An 18,759-nucleotide genomic window follows, 5' to 3' on the forward strand; every position below is an offset into this window, starting at 1 on the left:
CTATATTTCTTCATTCTGATGTTGAAATTTGAAGGTTCAGAACCAGTCTAGCGGAGAAATCGTTGAAATCTAGAAAACTTGAAGTTAGATCATTAAGATAATGCGATACAAGGCACACTACTTAGTACTTGAAATCCATTGTTAGTTTTTGGTGCTAACCTTTTTTCGAAAAAGGTTTTCTCTAAAAATGAAAAAATTAAATATTTTTTCAGATTTGAATATTTTATATATCAAGAAAAAGGGGTAAGAGGGAGAAAATCTACGAGGACTCGTTATAAATATATTTTTCACATAATACTTTTATATTTTATGTAGGGGGAAAGTGGTTTTCCAAAACTGAAAATTAAGAAATTTTCCACACAATTTTCTTCCATATTTAATATAAAAAAGTGGTTTCTTGAAACTGAAAAGGGCAAAAAGAGGAGAGAGAAAATCCTACAAATCGGACAGAAGAAAAGAGGAGAGAGAAAATCCTACAAATCGGACAGAGGAAAAAGAGGAGAGAGAAAATCCTGCAAATCGGACAGGAGAAAAAGAGGAGAGAGAAAACCTAAATGGCAATATTGATTAGAGAGAGAAAATAACAAGGGTAATTGCCGTATCATACCCAAAAATGGGTTGTAGTGGGAGGAAAGAAAAGTCAAGAATCAATACGTGTTTAGTAAAGTGAGTCAAAAGAAGAGAGCTGAGTTGTTTAGAACTTTTTAGAGAGAGAGAGAAGAGAGAGAGAGAGTAGAGAAGACTTGAGTTCTTTATAACTTTTTAGAGAGAGAAAGAAGAGAGAGAGAGTGAGACAGCTGTTTATTGGACTTTGGGGTCAAGTACGGAGAGAGGGTGGAAAGATAATCTAGAGTGAGGAATAAGGAACAGTGCCGTGGTCAGAGTGAAGAGGAGAGAGAAAGCATAAATGATCTAGAGAGAGAGAGATGAAGACAGAGTGAAGGGGAGAGAGAAAGTCACAAATGTCTAGAGAGAGAGTGATGAAGACAGAGAGGAGAGTGGGTGGGGCCGCTTGTGGCGGGCAGCAACAACGCATCAAACGGGTCGCTGCCCGAGAGAGAGAAAGAGAGAACGGAGGGCGAGGAGAGAGAAAGAAGAGAGAGAAGATAGGGTGAGGGGAGAGAGAGAAGTGGGGCTTCCGATGTGACTGCTGAACCCGCATGTGCAGGTCTGTTTTCCTGCCTCTTTTTACCCTCCTTCTCTCTCTCTCTCACTGCTTTGGCCGTCGGGTTTTGCTTCATTTTTATGGGTGCACTGTTGCTTGTTTTCTGTGAACATTTATTGAGAGAAAATCATCCATCTTTCTTAACTCTGCTTTTAATTTTGATGGGTTTTTCACCACTTGAATTCTGTGATCACCCATGTCTAAGAAAAACAAAGACTGTTTCTCTCTCTCTCTCTCTTATCTCCAATTTTGGGTCATTGACCTGTGGGTTAAAACCAGTCGATTCTAAACGCTTACCCCACATCACTTTCTCTCTCTAAACTGGCTTTTTGTGAAAAAAAAAACACTCTTACCCCATTTCACTTTCTCACTCTAAATTGCCTTTCTGTGAAACCAGCTGGGAGTAAAGACGCTTACCCATTTACTCCGCTCTCTTTAAACTCGCTTTGTGGGGGGATAGATATTTGACGCATTAGCTGTGTCGGCGGAGATGTTGATAAAGGGTGGAACGAGTGGCAGGTGAAGGTTGCAGAGAGATGGGGCTTCTCTCTCTCTAACTCTAGGGTTCATTATTCTCTCTCTCTCTATACATTTTTACTAAGAAAAGGGAGTTCTTTTATGGGTGAGAAGCAAGGAATAAGAATGGGCTTTTGGTTCTTTCTATAGAACTTCCCCAAAGGTACCCAAATGGGGGAGTTCGAGGCTTGAGTTGCAGAGAAAAAGCCCTGTTTTGGTCTCAAATGTGAAGTATTGGATCCATTATTTCTGGGTTTGTTTATCGCAGAGGGGCTCAGATCTGTGGGGTAAAAAAGCCCTAGTTTTGCTCAAGCTTTGAAGCGATGGAGGCCAGCGCTGGTTTGGTTGCAGGCTCTCACAATAGGAATGAGTTGGTGGTCATAAGACGGGAAGGCGAATCTGGAGTAAGTTCTGGGTTTTGGTTAATGGAGGCCTTGGGATTGAGTATAATTAGGGTTTTGAGCACCCACCATGTGGGGTTTCTCTTGTTTCTTCTTCATTCAGCAATGGGGTCTCTTTCTCTATATATCACACACATTTTATTTCTCACAGCTTTTCACTCCTCATTTTCTTCCTTGATTCAAAATGATGCCTTTTCCTCACTATATTCTCTCGCTCGCTGTATCTCACTCATTTCCTTTGACATTGATTGAAAACTGGTTTCTCTCTACTCTCTCTCTCTCTTTTTCTCAAAATGTAGGGTTCCTGAGGTTGGTTTGTTTGTTGGGGAATTGGATCTAATTTTGGTTGTTTTCTGGAGCTACAGCCAAGGCCCTTGCAGCAGTTGAGCGGCCAAATTTGCCAGATTTGTGGTGATGATGTTGGTTTAACAGCGGACGGCGAGCTCTTTGTGGCCTGCAATGAGTGTGCCTTCCCAGTTTGTAGAACTTGCTATGAATATGAACGCAGAGAAGGAAACCAAGTGTGCCCTCAATGCAAGACCAGGTTCAGACGCCTCAAAGGTAAGTGGGTTCTCAATGGATCTCGCTCTCTGCTTTCTCTCTTTTCATTTTGGGGTTTTTTTTGTGCAATTCTGAAATGGTTGGGTTCTTTTCAGGGAGTGCAAGAGTAGCAGGTGATGAGGAGGAAGAGGATGTGGATGATCTCGAAAATGAGTTCAATTTCGGGGACAGGGACAATCAGGATATGCAATATCTCGCAGAGGCCATGCTTCAAGGTCATATGAGCTATGGCAGGGCTGGAGATGCTGACATGCCTCAAGTTGTACACACGTTGCCTCAAGTTCCGTTGCTCACCAATGGCCAGATGGTATGGGATCATGAAATCTCTCTCTCTCTCTCTCTCTCTCTCTCTCTCTCTATATATATATATATATATATATATATATATAGATATATCTCTTTTGGTTTCTCATAATTTACCTCAGTCATGTCTGATTTCATGTTGTTGTGTATTTTGGTGTCTTAGGTTGATGATATCCCACCTGAACAACATGCCTTGGTACCTTCATTCATGGGTGGAGGGGGCAAAAGAATCCACCCACTTCCCTTTGCTGATCCCAATCTTCCTGGCATGTAGATCTGCGGCTTACCCATCACAAATTTGTGTTTTACATCTTTAAATATAGAGTTTAGAGATTATTTTTTATGTAAATACTGCTTTGGAAAATGATTATACCTTGTCATAGACTTGCATTGTATTATCTCTTTCTAAACAATGTGTGTTTCTCTCTGTGCAGTGCAACCCAGATCAATGGATCCTTCCAAGGACCTGGCTGCTTATGGTTATGGAAGTGTGGCTTGGAAAGAAAGGGTGGAGAATTGGAAACATAAACAGGAGAAGTTGCAGGTAATGAGGAATGAAAATGGAGGCAAGGAATGGGATCCTGATGGCAATGGACCTGATGGACCTGATCTACCCTTGTAAGCTCCTGATACCCTCCCAACATCTAAAAAATCTTGAATGTGCTTGCTTTTAATTTATTTTTCTACCTTTATTCTCTGTACTTTACTGGCCTCCATTATATTTGATAATCGGGTTGGGATTTTCGTGGAGTGTTTTGAAACACTCAGTCATTTTTCTTCCCCTAGAAAAAGTGCCATTGGCTGCTATTTTATTCAAAAGAATTTCTTAGTGACTTGTTTTCTCCCTCTCTCTCTCTCTCTCTCTATATATATATATATATATATATATATATATATATATATATATATATATATATATATATCTTTATGTATTTATGTTTTTACAGAATGGATGAAGCTCGGCAACCATTGTCAAGGAAATTACCCATCCCTTCGAGCCAAATAAATCCATACAGGATGATAATCATAATTCGGCTCGTGGTTCTCGGGTTCTTCTTCCACTACCGTCTGATGCACCCCGTTCAAGATGCTTATGCTCTATGGCTGATTTCTGTCATTTGTGAAGTTTGGTTTGCTGTATCTTGGATTCTTGATCAGTTCCCAAAGTGGCTCCCAATTGACCGAGAAACTTACCTTGATAGACTGTCTTTAAGGTAAGTGTTCTTTGTCATCTTCATCTCTCTCTTTCTCCAATTCTTTTTTGGTTTTCCAGTTCTATTTAAGTCGAACTAAAAGCTTCCAATTTTCCATTCAGGTATGAGAAAGAGGGCCGTCCTTCTCAACTATCGCCCATTGATATATATGTGAGTACTGTGGATCCGTTGAAGGAGCCACCTTTGGTCACAGCAAACACCGTTCTTTCAATTCTTGCTGTGGACTATCCAGTGGACAAGGTCTCGTGCTATGTCTCTGATGATGGTGCAGCCATGCTCACTTTTGAGGCATTATCAGAAACATCGGAATTCGCAAGAAAATGGGTCCCTTTCTGCAAGAAGTTCAATATTGAGCCAAGGGCACCGGAGTGGTACTTTGCGCAAAAGATTGATTATCTCAAAGACAAAGTTCTGCCATCTTTTGTCAAAGAGCGTCGGGCAATGAAGGTATATATATCACAAATTGATATAACGAATTGAGTTCTTTCCTTTCTGTCTATGTGAGATGTAATACTTAAATGGGAATAGTTTTGAGGTGCTTTAGTATGGGTAATCATAATCCTAAATATACCTTTGTACATTTTCTTTTCCAACAGCTCTGGAATTTGATAAGCTTTAAAATTCACCTCAGTTTTCTTATAGTGTGTAAAGTCATCCAATTTATACTAATATTCTTAGAATTGACATAACCATGCCAGAATCTCCATGAGGGCCAAAATATCCTTGTATTTTTGGAAATGATCTCAAACATTTAATCAAGGTCACATACTGAATTCGGTTTGGATTCATTCGTTTCCTTTCTTTCGTTCAATGTTTTGCAAAGTTTTTCTGGATTCTGCTGTTTTATATTTGTTCTATTTTAGGCCAATGCATGGGCCACTTGTTTTTGCTAAATGGGTGTTAACTTTGCAAGTTACATGGGATTTTGCGTGCAGAGAGAGTATGAGGAATTCAAGGTTCGTATCAATGCCTTGGTTGCAAAGGCCCAAAAGGTTCCCGAGGAAGGATGGACAATGCAGGATGGAACTCCTTGGCCTGGAAATAATGTTCGTGATCATCCAGGGATGATTCAGGTCAGTGTTTTTGAAGTTTGAAGCTTCTGATAACTGAATTCTCTCTCTCTCTCTCTCTCTCTTGTTGGAATTTCCCTTGGGGATCCATGCCAATAATAACTGCTATGGGAAAATGCAGGTGTTTCTAGGCCAGAGTGGTGGGCATGACACTGAGGGAAACGAACTACCACGTCTGGTCTATGTCTCCAGAGAGAAAAGACCAGGATTTAATCACCACAAAAAGGCCGGAGCCATGAATGCTCTGGTAAGCTATGAAGTCCATTTCTGTCGTCTTTAAAACAAGTAAAAGTTTCTTATGCTTTATGCATGGTACTTACCACAAAAACTGGATCCACATGCTTTCAGGTTAGAGTATCAGCAGTGCTCACAAATGCACCTTATCTCTTGAACTTGGATTGTGATCACTACATCAACAACAGTAAGGCTCTCCGTGAGGCTATGTGCTTTATGATGGATCCGCTGTTGGGGAAGAAGGTGTGCTATGTCCAGTTTCCACAGAGGTTTGATGGAATTGATCGGCATGATCGATATGCTAACCGCAACACTGTCTTCTTTGATGTAAGTTGACATTTAGGCTCTCTAATCCCATATGCTATGGCCTCTACTTATCTTTGCGCATTATTTGTTATTGGTGATTTTCTTTTCTGTTCTTGTTTTCAAAAGATCAGTAGCTATGGTCAGTTATCTAATACTTGGCTTCACTGTGAATTTCGCCTGAAAAGTCATTTGAAAGCATATATCCTCGGTAGAGATATAAACTTTATAAAGTGAGAGGGAATGCTAATGTGTTTTATGGTGCAGATTAACATGAAAGGTCTGGACGGAATTCAAGGACCTATCTATGTTGGTACTGGATGCGTGTTTAGAAGGCAGTCACTCTATGGATATGATGCTCCAAAGAGCAAGAAGCCACCCACTAGGACCTGCAATTGCTGGCCTAAGTGGTGTTGCTGTGGGTGTTGCTGTTCAGGGAGGAAGAAGAAGAGGCTCAACAAGCCAAAGCAAGACAAGAAAAAGAAGAATTCTAGGAGGGGTGATGCAGGGCAGCCAATGTTCAGCACTCTGGAGGGTATAGAAGAGGGAATTGAAGGTTGGCTTTCTTATGAGTTAACGCAGTTCAAATTGCGTTTGCTATATCTAAGGAATTGACCTATTGCTTGGCGCTTTAGACTTGGTCCTTACTGATTTTGGAAGAAAATAAATGGGGACTTGAGGAACGTTCATAATTATCAAAAGATAACTGGCTATTTTTCATATCAAACAAAAGAAGCAATTAACAGTTATGAGAAAGTTTACTCTGTTGTCATTTATAGTTTACTAACTAATTTATTCAATATTTTAGTTACTGATATAGTTTTTCTCAAAAAAGAAAAAGAAAAATTAGTCAATATTGCTTTTCCATTCTCATAAAATGATGTTCTCTTGTGTCATGAAGGCTGTCTTGTTTGCATGAGAAATCTTGACAGTTAATAATTCAACTGGGTGAAATTTGTGCAGGTATTGAGTGTGAGAAGTCAACCCTAATGTCTGAGCATAAGTTGGAGAAGAAGTTTGGGCAGTCTCCGGTATTTGTTGCATCGACTCTTCTTGAGAATGGTGGAGTGCTAAAAGGTGCTAGTCCCGCTTCCCTGCTGAAAGAAGCCATACATGTCATCAGCTGTGGTTATGAAGACAAGACAGACTGGGGTAAAGAGGTAAGGCCTTCATCGTTTCTCCTTCACCTCTTTCTTTGTGGCATATTTTGCCTCTAACCCAGGTTTTTCTTCTTTCTACTAGGTTGGGTGGATCTATGGTTCAGTTACAGAAGATATCTTGACGGGTTTTAAGATGCACTGTCATGGTTGGAGATCCATATACTGTATCCCAAATAGGCCAGCCTTTAAGGGATCTGCTCCCATCAATCTATCAGATCGTCTAAACCAAGTCCTTCGATGGGCTCTTGGTTCAGTTGAAATTTTCTTGAGTAGACACTGCCCTCTTTGGTATGGCTATGGAGGTGGTCTCAAATGGCTGGAGAGGCTATCCTACATTGGTGCTACTGTATATCCATGGACATCAATCCCTCTTCTTGCTTACTGCACACTTCCTGCTGTGTGCTTACTCACAGGAAAATTCATCACACCAGAGGTACGGGCTCCATTACTCCATTATAGAAAACCCCAAACTCCAAATAATAGAATTTCAAAAGCCCAATTGGTTTTCATTGTTCATTGTGGTCTTAAAATCTCAAATTGGTAGAATCACTTAAAAGAACTTATAATGATAGGTTAATGTAAGGTTTCTGGGCCATTCTGTGGTTCAACCCGAAAGCCCAAATGTCAGAACCCCAAATGCTTCTTGTTTTATTGATTGGTTACAAAAACCCAATTGGTTAACAATGTTTCTTTTCCTGTGAATTAGTAATGATATATTGTTATTTCTTACTGTGATTTTGCAGCTTAGCAATGTTGCTAGCTTGTGGTTTTTGTCTCTTTTCATCTGCATTTTCGCCACAAGCATCCTCGAAATGAGATGGAGTGGTGTTGGGATTGATGACTGGTGGAGAAATGAGCAGTTCTGGGTTATTGGGGGTGTCTCAGCTCATCTATTTGCAGTGTTCCAGGGTTTGCTCAAGGTCCTTGCAGGTATAGATACCAACTTTACTGTGACATCAAAGGCTGGGGATGATTCAGAATTCTCAGAACTATATGCATTCAAATGGACCACCTTATTGATTCCCCCCACAACTCTCCTCATAATAAACCTTATCGGTGTGGTTGCTGGTATCTCCAATGCTATCAATAATGGCTATGAGTCTTGGGGTCCTCTCTTTGGTAAACTCTTCTTTGCCTTTTGGGTGATTGTCCATCTCTACCCTTTCCTAAAGGGTCTTCTTGGCCGCCAAAACAGGACTCCCACGATCATTATAGTGTGGTCGATCCTTCTGGCCTCCATTTTCTCTCTCCTATGGGTTCGTATAGACCCCTTCTTAAGCAGGTCAGATGGCCCGGTATTGGAAGAATGTGGGTTAGACTGTAACTGATCTGGCGAGCTCTCTTTTGGATTTTCCAAATTGATGAGAGCTTCCCTTACAAATTATGGTACCACGTGTGAGATAAAGCAAGGGTTATTATGATGGTGGCTGTGATGGATTCTGCAATCTGTAGATAGAGGGGCAGGCTCTGTAGCATTCTTTTTCAGGTCCAGTTCGCAGTGGTTCTCTTTCTGATTTTTAATGGAGAAGCTCATTTTAGGGGGAGAGAGATAGCGAGACACGAAAGAACTACGAGGCTCACTGTGTGTAGTTTTATTCAGGAAGAAGATGGTCTGGCCCCTCAGAAGTGTTCCTTAATTCTTTATTCAGGCAAGAGATAGAAGGTTCAACATTGTTCATGTATTATTGCTGTTGATCTTTTATATTGATTTTCTTCACAATAAGGGCAAGGTCTTGCCTGCTGTGACACATGGCCATTATTGGATGTGTTTGATCAGTGTGGGAGGGAAGTGTATCCTGCTGATTTTGTTACTGGGTTTTTTGTGCTTATTATTATTATTATTATTATTCCTCTGCTATTTTTAGCTAAGGTTTGGCCATAAGGCTGAAAAAGATCAGAGAAAGTTTTGTGTTGAATTGGGGGTGGTGGTTTCCTGGTTATTTGGCAATGGATCCCCATCAAATCCTTAGTTTGTCTGTAATAAGATGTTCTCATTGTTTCAGGAACCTGTGTGTATGGATGTCTCTGTATGTTTCAGTTGAACTGATGAACTCTTTATTTGTTGCCTGCTCAAATAACAGGAATCTTCAGTTCTTTTTCATGTGATGGAAAACTTTTTCATGTGATGGTTTCCAAACATTTTCCTTTTTCCCCCAGATGAGAGAGAGAGAGAGAGAGAAATTATCACTTTGTATTTTCAGAAAAATTGTTATTTTGTATTTTGAGAGAGAGAGAGAGAGAGAGAGAGAGAGAGAGAGAGGGCGGGGTTATTTTGTTGATGCCTAGTGCATGTTCTATCAATATACAGATGTGTGGCTTTCGGCCCAGTTGTGTGCAGAGCTTTCAGGCCCAGCTGTATTTATGCTGTACATCAAAACTGAACCCAATCAATCAATCAAAGAAAAGAGTAAAGCATTTAATTAAGGAAAAAGTTTATATAAGGCTGCAACATTAAAATGTAGAATCATATGCACCTAAAAAATCTTTTTAATGTTGAGAAGCACCTCTAATTGATCATCTTGACATTGAGATATATGAATATTAAAAAAAAATGTTTTTGAGTTTCAAATATAGTGTATCTTGCAATACATTGTTTAGATCATACATTTTCAAGATTTTCATATGTTATAGATCTATTTGATTTTAACTATTTTTGAAGTTTAAAAAATTTTAATTAGATATGAAAATAGTTTTTAAGATAATCTTAAGAAAGTTTTACAACAAAATCACGTATTATGATAAAATTTGGAGGTGCGCTTTAATTGGATTGTTGAAGGTTGTAATTTTATAGAAACGGCGCCTTTTAATTAAGGGAAAAGTTTATATAGAGTTGAGATTCTAAACAATCAAATTAGAACCTACTTCAACTTTCACTAGAAGATGTTGTTTTAATACCTAGAAAAGTATGTCCCTTTGTAAAGAAACTAGTTTCTGGCAGTCCTTTCTATGTTTTCCCTCAAAATACTCGGTTTCTTGAAAATCAGAGCTGGCTTTTTAATTTTGGTTGATTTTCAATTTGAGAGGTGACGTAATGGCTTAGGGTTTCTATTGTCATATACTATATGTAGAATATACTGCATTATACATGGTATGTGGTTTGTATAGAGCCTAGGCTGTAAACCATCAAATTAGAGCCTACTTTCAAATAGTGTCGAAAAATGTAGTTTTAATAATGAAAATCTTTGGGATAGCCTTAAAATATATTTTCATATTTATTTATAAAGTTTAAAGCTTAAAAAATAGTGTAGATCGACAAAACTATGAAAACTTGAAAATCTTGAAAATTGACGATCCAAAAACGCATTACAAAATACACTATTTTTGAAACTTAAAATCCATTTTTTTCTCATATCTATGCATCTTGATGTTGAGATGATCAATTTAAAGATATTTGAGCATCAAAACAACTTCTTCTAGTAAAATTTTTGAGATAGGCTCAAATTTGATTATTTAGAGCCTCAGACTCTATATAAACTTTTCCCTTGTACAGCAAGAGAGAAGACTCCACTGTCCAGAAAATAATAGTAGGCCCAGTTTGAGATGTGTACAGCATGTGACAACTGCATAAAATATTTGTTTGGAAAAATAAAATAAGGGTGGGTATGGCTATAAACAAAGAAATGTTTTTTCCTCCCTACGCAATGCACCATTAAATGCTCTCTCTCTCTACCCCCTAGTGGCAAAAAGATTCATATGGGGGACCTCAGCCCAATAATTCCAATGGTTTCATCATTATTATAGTTTAATTTTTTAAGACAAATACAATCTTGTTTTTTAATCTCTCTCTCTCTCTCTCTTTCTCTCTCAGCTGCAAGGGGGAACAGTTAAACAACTGCAACAAGTTCCAACCTTGTTTGTTTCTTTGTTTTTATTTTTCTCAGATCAGCATAGTAGCAGTTTTTGTCGTTTGAGGGGAAGGATTCCCTCAAATTTTCCCAACTCAATGTTTGTTTCTGTTGCTTTTTTACAATAAGTGTGTTCCTAGGGTTGTGAGATCGGTGGTTATTCATATATTTGTTTACCACAATTACCATCAAGTTTCTTGCAATAAACTACATCATAGAACACATCCCCATGAGCATACGTTGGAAAAAGAAATAAAACAGTAGCTTAGTTCTTACAATTTTCAAGTCAAAAGGAACAGTAAGATAGAGTCAATGAATTCATCTAGTCGAGATGAATGTGGTAGTGGTTTTGGGATCCCAATAAAAAATTAAAAAATAAATGGCATCTAGGCTACTACAAAATACTATTGCACTCTATAAAATTGAAAGTTCTCATCAGATCCCGTAAGTTGAAGCATAATATGATATGAAACTCAAATTTTCTGTTTATATGGGTCCACTGTTACTTTTCACATTGATAACAATAGAAGTCTTCTCATTCAGCATCGACTGATTGAAAATGTGAAGCTAATCTGAATTTGAAATAAATTATTTCCCCTAAATAGAATCTTAACTTACCCGACAAGACTTAAGGCAAGTTAAGTTCCCATTAATTTGCAGTTTGGCTGGAAAATGTTATCCCAGTGGTACGGAATTTTAGCAGTCAAGATAAAAAAGAAACTGTAGCAATTATATACCTCTTAAGTATACAAGGAATCCATAACTGTTGTATTGTTTATAAGTCAAAAAGCTCCAAACATCTAATCATTATCAGGTGCATATCTTAATTCCATGGAAAAAATTCATCTTACCTACCAAAACAGATACAGTTGAGAAAGTTCCAATAAGAAGCTACTGTCTCCAGTATTAGCAATTTCAGCAGCATTAGAAGGTCTGACTCATAAGAGCAATGCTCCTGCATGCATCTCTATTCCCCAATTTTTCCAAGCAAAGGCAAAAATATTGATTGGGTAAAACTTTCATTGAGAATAATGTTGGGCAAATTACATTGAAATCGAGCCGCTTGGCTGGGTCTAAGTTGTGTACTTATGACAAGGTTGGCAGATTTGTTTGATCTCTCTTTCCAGTTGATAAAAATAGATTACCTGTAACTCATGTGGGCCCCATTAATATACAAGATCCATGAACCTTGATACCATGTGAGCTTCTTGATTAGTCCTGGGCTTGGCATTAGACTATAGCTCTGGACGCCCAGATAGAAAAAAATAGTGAAATTCCTCTGGGTACATTGTTTTAGTGTACACTGCATATTTTATCCATTAGATCCTTCTGCTCGAGGGGAATTGCTGAGAATTTCCTTTGTTGCCAGGGCTCTGGAAAGCACCAAAGAAAGTTTATTAGAATACTCTTGTTAAGAAACCACATGGCCATTACCGAATTAAAATTTATTAGAATTGAAGAGAAAGCTTCTTCTGAAGAATCACATGCCCATTGCCATATATGAACTTGCAACTGAAATTTCAGATTGAGGCTTTACAGCAGAATATTATATGCAGATTTTGTTTAGTGGGAGCATACAGCAAAAAGGGAAAATAATAAAAAAGATTGGGCCTGAAAAAGATAGGAGTTAAAGATTGGGAGACAGCTTGATTCATAATCAATGGGTACTGACAGTTATGCCAGACTTCCAAAAAAAGAGGTTGACAGGACGTGCCTCACCACATTCATTACTTATTTAGTCACATTCTAATTTTATTTTTGGAAAACATTGCATGAAATTACCGAAAAGTGATCAAATATCAATCTTATTTGAGGTTAAAATGGTATCTGTCACAGATATTTCCCATGAGGGATCAATCTTTCGACCCATTTCCATTGTTCTAAAGAAAAGTTTTTCTAGGCAAAAGATGTTTTTTATTTTATGCTCCGTAGTACTTCCAGTTGTTATGAACTTGACTGGAGGGAAATCTACTTTGTCTCTAACTTTCAGCCCATAATCTAAATCTCATTAGTTTGGCCCCTATATCTTTCAGTTCCAACCAATTGCGGTAACATCTTTATTTCATTAAGTATTGAAAATATTTATTGCACATTATTCATCTACAGAGGAAAAGCAAGTAACAGAGAAATGCGTGCTTGTCAAGTTAATATACAATTATGAAGAAATATATAAATTTTTAGTAAATGCTAGAAGATCCGAAGGAAATAAAGGAAAACCCAACCTGCAAGCAAGATGAATACAGTCTCTGTCTAGAAGACCTAACAATCGGCCACCCTTGCAAGATTCAGAATGTTCTGATACAACGGGAAGTTGATTCAAGTCATATTTGTTCATAATCCTTTGTGCCGAGAAAAGGGTCATACTAGGAGTTGCTGTCCACAGTTTTGAATATCTCCCTCCATTACAGTGGTAAATCTCCCTCACCTGCTTCAAGTGCTTATAAGGACATATTATGAATGAATAATTGAAACAAGGAAACCGTGACAGGATTTGAATCATGTTTGTCTTCATTTTGTTACTTATACATAGGCTATAACTGAAGCCTAGTGGTAATGAACTCTTTTGTAAAGACCCATAGGCTGTGGATTTGAATACATGCACACAACTAAAGAAAATGGAATTGTAAGTCCTCTGATGATACTGTGAAATTTTGTTCCCACCCCCAAAATGACCCAAACTGAACCTTCTTTTCCCCAGACAGCAATTTGCAGCTTTCTTCATTTTATGGAGAACAGAGTTTCTCAATATTTAGTGAAAAAAATTAGGTCTCAATTCCACCGAATGCGAAGAATTTAATTAACTCAGGTTTCACTAAAATCGTGGTGATGAACAGATTATTTGAACTTAAAACCATGAATATGGACATAATCTTTAGTGATAAGTGCTATGAAGAAAAAAATTAATTCGTAACAAAAATGCCACATGAGTTGATGATCATGTGTCACATTTTAAAGCATCATCGAAGGCTCAAAAGCTATTAAAGGAACAGCAAAGAGTACCTTGTATTGTTTGATATTAGCTTATAGTAGTCAATGGGATAAAGAAAGAGAACTGTGACACTGGATGTTTTGATTGATTGTCTTTAAATCTTATGGCACTCACATCAAGGATATACCATTGAATATCTAATAAGTAAAAATAAATTAGTAGGAGAATGGAAAATGAAAATGAAAAAAGGAGAATGGAAAATGAAAATGAAAATGAAAGCCAAAAAGAACACGGAGAAAAAATTTGGGAGGAGAAAAAGGATATGTACATTATAGCTGTAGATAATTCCAGTACTGTTGCATGCGTGGATAATGATCTGGTGTTCGTGAGGGGACAATAAGTGACCTTCTAATTTGGAAGGATTAACCATGTAAGATGTAGCATTACATTATTAATGGATTTTTCAGGTTTGATTCATCCCACGCCCCACACCCCCCACCCCCCAAAAAAAAACAAGAAAATGGACAAGAAAAAGTAAAAGGAGAACGGAACAAGTTTTACGCTTTGGGATACCTCAGCTTGCTGTCTGCTTGCTCTAGCTGATTTACAAAATTGTTGTATATCTCCAAGTGTAAGAATTCCAATAAGAAAGTCATCATTATCAACTATAAGTGCACAAGGCTGCTTCTCCACTAGCATGAGAGATACTGTTTCTGTTAACAAGGTGGTCATAAGGATTGATATGTATCTTGTTCTCATTGCCTGTGCAACAGAGATTGTCTCCTCAAAATTTCTTACTTCACTACTGAAATCCTCTACACACAGTGAACTCTCAAGTTCGCATAGGTCCGAAGTAGATGAAACTTTGGTAGAAGTAGACACAACCAAATCAGGGATCACCTGACCTGAATCTGAATCAGCGTATAGAGTTTGATTACTACTAATAGACTTTGTTTCCAAAGATGGAGCTTTAGCCTGAAAACCTTCTTTTTTGCTTGTCATGTTATCCTTCTTTCTTGTCAGGTTAGATGCAATCCACGACGATAGCCCCACAGCTCCCAGTAATGGTAGAACTATTCGGTAGTCCTGAGTCAACTCAAACAGAAGTAAAACAGAGGTCAAGGGGACCTGACAAACCCCAGCAAGAGTAGCAGCCATTCCCACCTGTCAAAGCAAAAAGCTTCACAATAAACACTTGTTGGATTTCAACTTGTATAGGCATTTTGAATAAAAAATTTCCCATTAATACTAGGTGCTAGTCCTTCTGTTTAAGACATGCATATTGCTGAACAAGGCTATAAATCCACAAGCAGCCAAATACAAAGTCCATTCAATCCAACTGGTTGGATGAAGATCATGAAATTAAGAGGAGAGAATGAAAATACAGAGAAAAAATAGGGAGATTTGAATATAATGGGACGTATGGACCCGATATGAACATATCACGAAATTGAGATAATATTGTCGAAAAATTCATGTCAACAACAAATTACGGGTTGTAGTCCACCTCATGCCAGTTCAATCCAGAAATACTCAAAGAGGAAAATGATTTCACTTTTTACACTAGAGTTTACATGCAGAAATGAACGAGTAGTGTTGCATTAATCATCCGACTAAACTTGAAACAAAACAAAAAATTCAAATTCACTTCTTTTGCATTTAAATTTTCCTTTAGTTTTTTGTATCAATAGCCCAGTGACATATTAACAGCAAAGCAAAATGGATTGCACTTCAATGAAATACCAGAAATCATGCAGATTCTAACTATCCTACAAAACAACAATACAAGAAAAATAAACTCAGTGAGCGCATCAGAATAAAGATGGGACCAACCTTGAGGAATTCTCTAACTTAAATAAAGCAGTCAAGGTTACAGAAATAAAAATGGGCAAGATCTCATACTCTTCATTCATCACTCTTCTACAACAGCTAAGGAGTTCACTATCAATTACAAAGTCAAGTTAAACACATGCAACAAAGGAAAAGCTTTCAGATAGTTACCAGCCCATATGCTTGCGGTGATGCGACTTCCAAAATGGACAGATTAAACCAAGGATCTGAATGGGTGATCAAATAGCTTGCATATTTTCCATAGGCCATGCCTGTTGCTGCACCAATGAAAAGAGATGGTGCATAATAGCCTCCTACCATTCCTGAAGCCCGGCTTAATGATGTTGCTATTATTTTTGCCCCTACTAACTGAAGCAATAAATCAGCGGGAAGGCCATTCACAAACGGTCTTGATTCAAGCAATATATCCACATTCTGAAAATCCCAATAAAGAACCTCGGGATAAACTAGAGCTATCAGACCAACAGACATGCCTCCAATTATGGGAAACACAGCCAATGACATTGCTGTGTTCTTTTGAAAAGCCTCGACAGCTGCGAGGGCATACGATGTGCATTTGGATAAGGCTGTTGAAACCAACCCACACAGGACACCCAGCAATAGATAAAGTGGAAGCTCTGAGAAGATTAGTAAATGTAAGGAACCAACGTGAGATAATTTCTTATCATCTTTGAAAACTAGATAAACAACTAAGAATTCAAATAGATTTAATAACCTGAAATTTTCATCAAATTGAAAATAATGACTTCAACCTCAAGGTGCAGAAATGGTGCAGTAAATGAAAATAAACAAATAATTAAAGAGCAGTAATATACCACTTGCAGAACGAAAATCATAGTCTGGAACTCTGAATGCAGGTACAGAACCAAGGCCAACCTCGGAAACCACAGATGCAATTACAGCACTGAGTATAACCATTGAGGTTGCATTTGAAATTGATGAGGATGAATCAGATGGCGATGGCCACAACACAGATTCCACAGCAAAAAAACAGCCAGCAACAGCTGCATTGAAACCTAAGACATGACAAAAAATCTTTAACTCATATAAAGCACATAAAGTTTCACAAAGAAGTCAATCCAAATAAAAAATTACAGGAATAAGCAAAGAGCCGAGGTGTGTAGCTAGTTCATTGAGCGGTGCAATAGAAACGTTTTAATTCTTTTGCAATAGACTAGGAAAGTCAGGTTGTTCATACAACTTGTTTAGTTTACATGAACACTCATTGTAAACAAATAAATCCCAATATGAGTTGCAAGAATGGATATTTAGAATTCTTTGTAGGGACAGAAATGATGAGAACCTGATGAGATTCCAGCTGCTGATCCGGCAGCTACAAGGGGTAGCCTCCTTTCATTGCTCCTCTGAAATACAGCAGCCACTCCTTTGCCAATTGACGATCCGATTTCAACACTGGGTCCCTCTGGCCCCAATGAATTTCCTGTTCCTAAGGTGATAGAAGCCGCCACTGCCTTCAAAAAAGGCTTTAAGGATGCCTTCACATTAGATGGTAGGGTCCCTTTTGAAGGTTCTTCGAGTTGGTTTCTAAGAATATTCAATAATCCCACCATGACCCCGCCACATGTAGGCACAAAAATTACTCTTTTCCAATTTTCCTCGAGGGGAGTTTCCCTTAACCATGAAGCACCTCGTGAAGGAATTCCATCCCAAAAGAAATCACGTACTTCATGCACCTAAAACATGAGTCCACATTGTCCTTCAGCATCAACAATAACTAAGTTAGCATACATGACGATGACCTTAAAAAAAAAAAAGGAACCTCTAATCATGCAGTTTCCTAATGCTTCTGATTGAAAACTATCAACCCATTACACAGAAAGATATAATAAAAAACAAAGAAAACAAACACATTCAACATAATTATATCCTTAGGGTGAAATTTTGAAGAGTTTGAACAGAATATACAAGTTCAAATGGACTTCCAAAACTGAGAGAAAAATGAAGACAAGGTATTAATTGACCTATTCATTTGTGTTACAAGCTCTACTGTACAGTATAGAACTAACACAGAGTACCACTAGAGAGGTCATGCCTAAAATTACCGCTAAGTGGTAATATCAACATTCTACTTAGCAAGTGAACATGTATATCGCATGTAGATCCTTAATTACATAAGAATAAATAAGCACTAAGGACCACAGGGCAACCAAATGACATCTAACAATTGAGGTTCACATAAAACCCTATCACTTCTGCAACATGAAGCTCTAGACTCTAGAGTGATCTCAAGTCACAATGCTATTATAATAATAAGATGGAAGCAATTTTTTTTTTTTTTTTCTTTTGAAATTGGGAAGCACTAAATTTCATTGATTGACATAAATGCATAATTGATTCAGAAAAGGGAGGGAAATCATACCACATTATTGAACAAAACCACGCCAATTCCCGTGAGGAGGCCGATAAAGCATGCACTGATGATTGCAAAACCTTCAGGTGGGATCATTTCCCCAAAAGCCAACGTGAATTCCCCCAATTTATCATCCTCCTCATCATCACGCATCTTCTCCAAATTGTATCCTCCCCCTTCTGATTTCCCCTCCTTCTTGTCGACAATTTCGAGATAATTCTGGTCACTGTCAATGTTACTGAACCCCCCACCACCCATTTCTGGTAATTGACTGAAACATAGAAACCCCAAGTCGATTCGACAGAGTCGATTCAGAATTCTAGGGCTTCTAATCGAGCTCAACCAAAGCGGCCTGTTGAACCCAATTTGGGAAAAACTCTCAGAATAGTGGCCATACGAATCATATGGAACCTTCATGGTGGGCGAAGTGAGTAAGGAAGGGACTGTACAGAGACAGGTTATGGCCATTGATAGAGCTTGAAAAGGACGGGGTTTAGTTTCAAATTTTGCAGAGGTTCAAAAGAGATAAGAGTGAGGAATGAATTGGTGAAAGAATCGAAGAATAATATCTTTAAGAACTGAATTGCAGGAGATGATGGTCTATTTTCAGGTAAGGAAGATGAATTTAGAGGGAGAGATTTGAAGGAAGTGGCGGGAGTGCAAGGGTAATATTAAAGGGTGGGCCATCCAAAACGAGTGGATAAGGTCCGTAACCAATTTTGAATAAAGATTTCATGCTCTCGCTGGAGCATACTGTCCATTCACACCTTCGGGTAAAACAATTTATATTTTGGAGATCTCAAATTTTTATTTTGACGGCTTTAGCCTCCGGCCTC

The 18,759-nt window shown here is 38.1% G+C and overlaps 2 protein-coding genes across 2 annotated transcripts; one reads left to right on the forward strand and one right to left on the reverse strand.

The window, feature by feature from the left end:
- Positions 1-1,676: 1,676 nt before the first annotated feature.
- Positions 1,677-9,028, forward strand: LOC18439664 (putative cellulose synthase A catalytic subunit 5 [UDP-forming]). The gene is made up of 14 exons (XM_006849823.4): positions 1,677-2,085; positions 2,448-2,643; positions 2,739-2,950; positions 3,110-3,212; positions 3,381-3,564; positions 3,894-4,160; positions 4,262-4,607; positions 5,096-5,233; positions 5,352-5,477; positions 5,579-5,791; positions 6,035-6,323; positions 6,731-6,927; positions 7,010-7,360; positions 7,671-9,028. Exons 1-14 carry the CDS (start codon positions 2,005-2,007, stop codon positions 8,253-8,255), a joined length of 3,288 nt encoding a protein of 1,095 aa, XP_006849886.1. The 5' UTR covers positions 1,677-2,004; the 3' UTR covers positions 8,256-9,028.
- A 2,491-nt stretch (positions 9,029-11,519) lies between these two features.
- On the reverse strand, positions 11,520-18,759 carry CLC-E (chloride channel E). Its single transcript, XM_020670583.2, has 7 exons — positions 17,933-18,759; positions 16,856-17,246; positions 16,368-16,568; positions 15,703-16,169; positions 14,275-14,865; positions 12,995-13,197; positions 11,520-12,145 (listed from the first exon to the last, which is right to left on the reverse strand). Exons 1-7 carry the CDS (start codon positions 18,389-18,391, stop codon positions 12,085-12,087), a joined length of 2,373 nt encoding a protein of 790 aa, XP_020526242.1. The 5' UTR covers positions 18,392-18,759; the 3' UTR covers positions 11,520-12,084.

Source organism: Amborella trichopoda, chromosome 3 (assembly GCF_054954075.1).
Source record: "Amborella trichopoda isolate Santa Cruz 75 chromosome 3, AtrichopodaSantaCruz75HAP2 v2.0, whole genome shotgun sequence".
NCBI classification, from domain to species: Eukaryota; Viridiplantae; Streptophyta; class Magnoliopsida; order Amborellales; family Amborellaceae; genus Amborella; species Amborella trichopoda.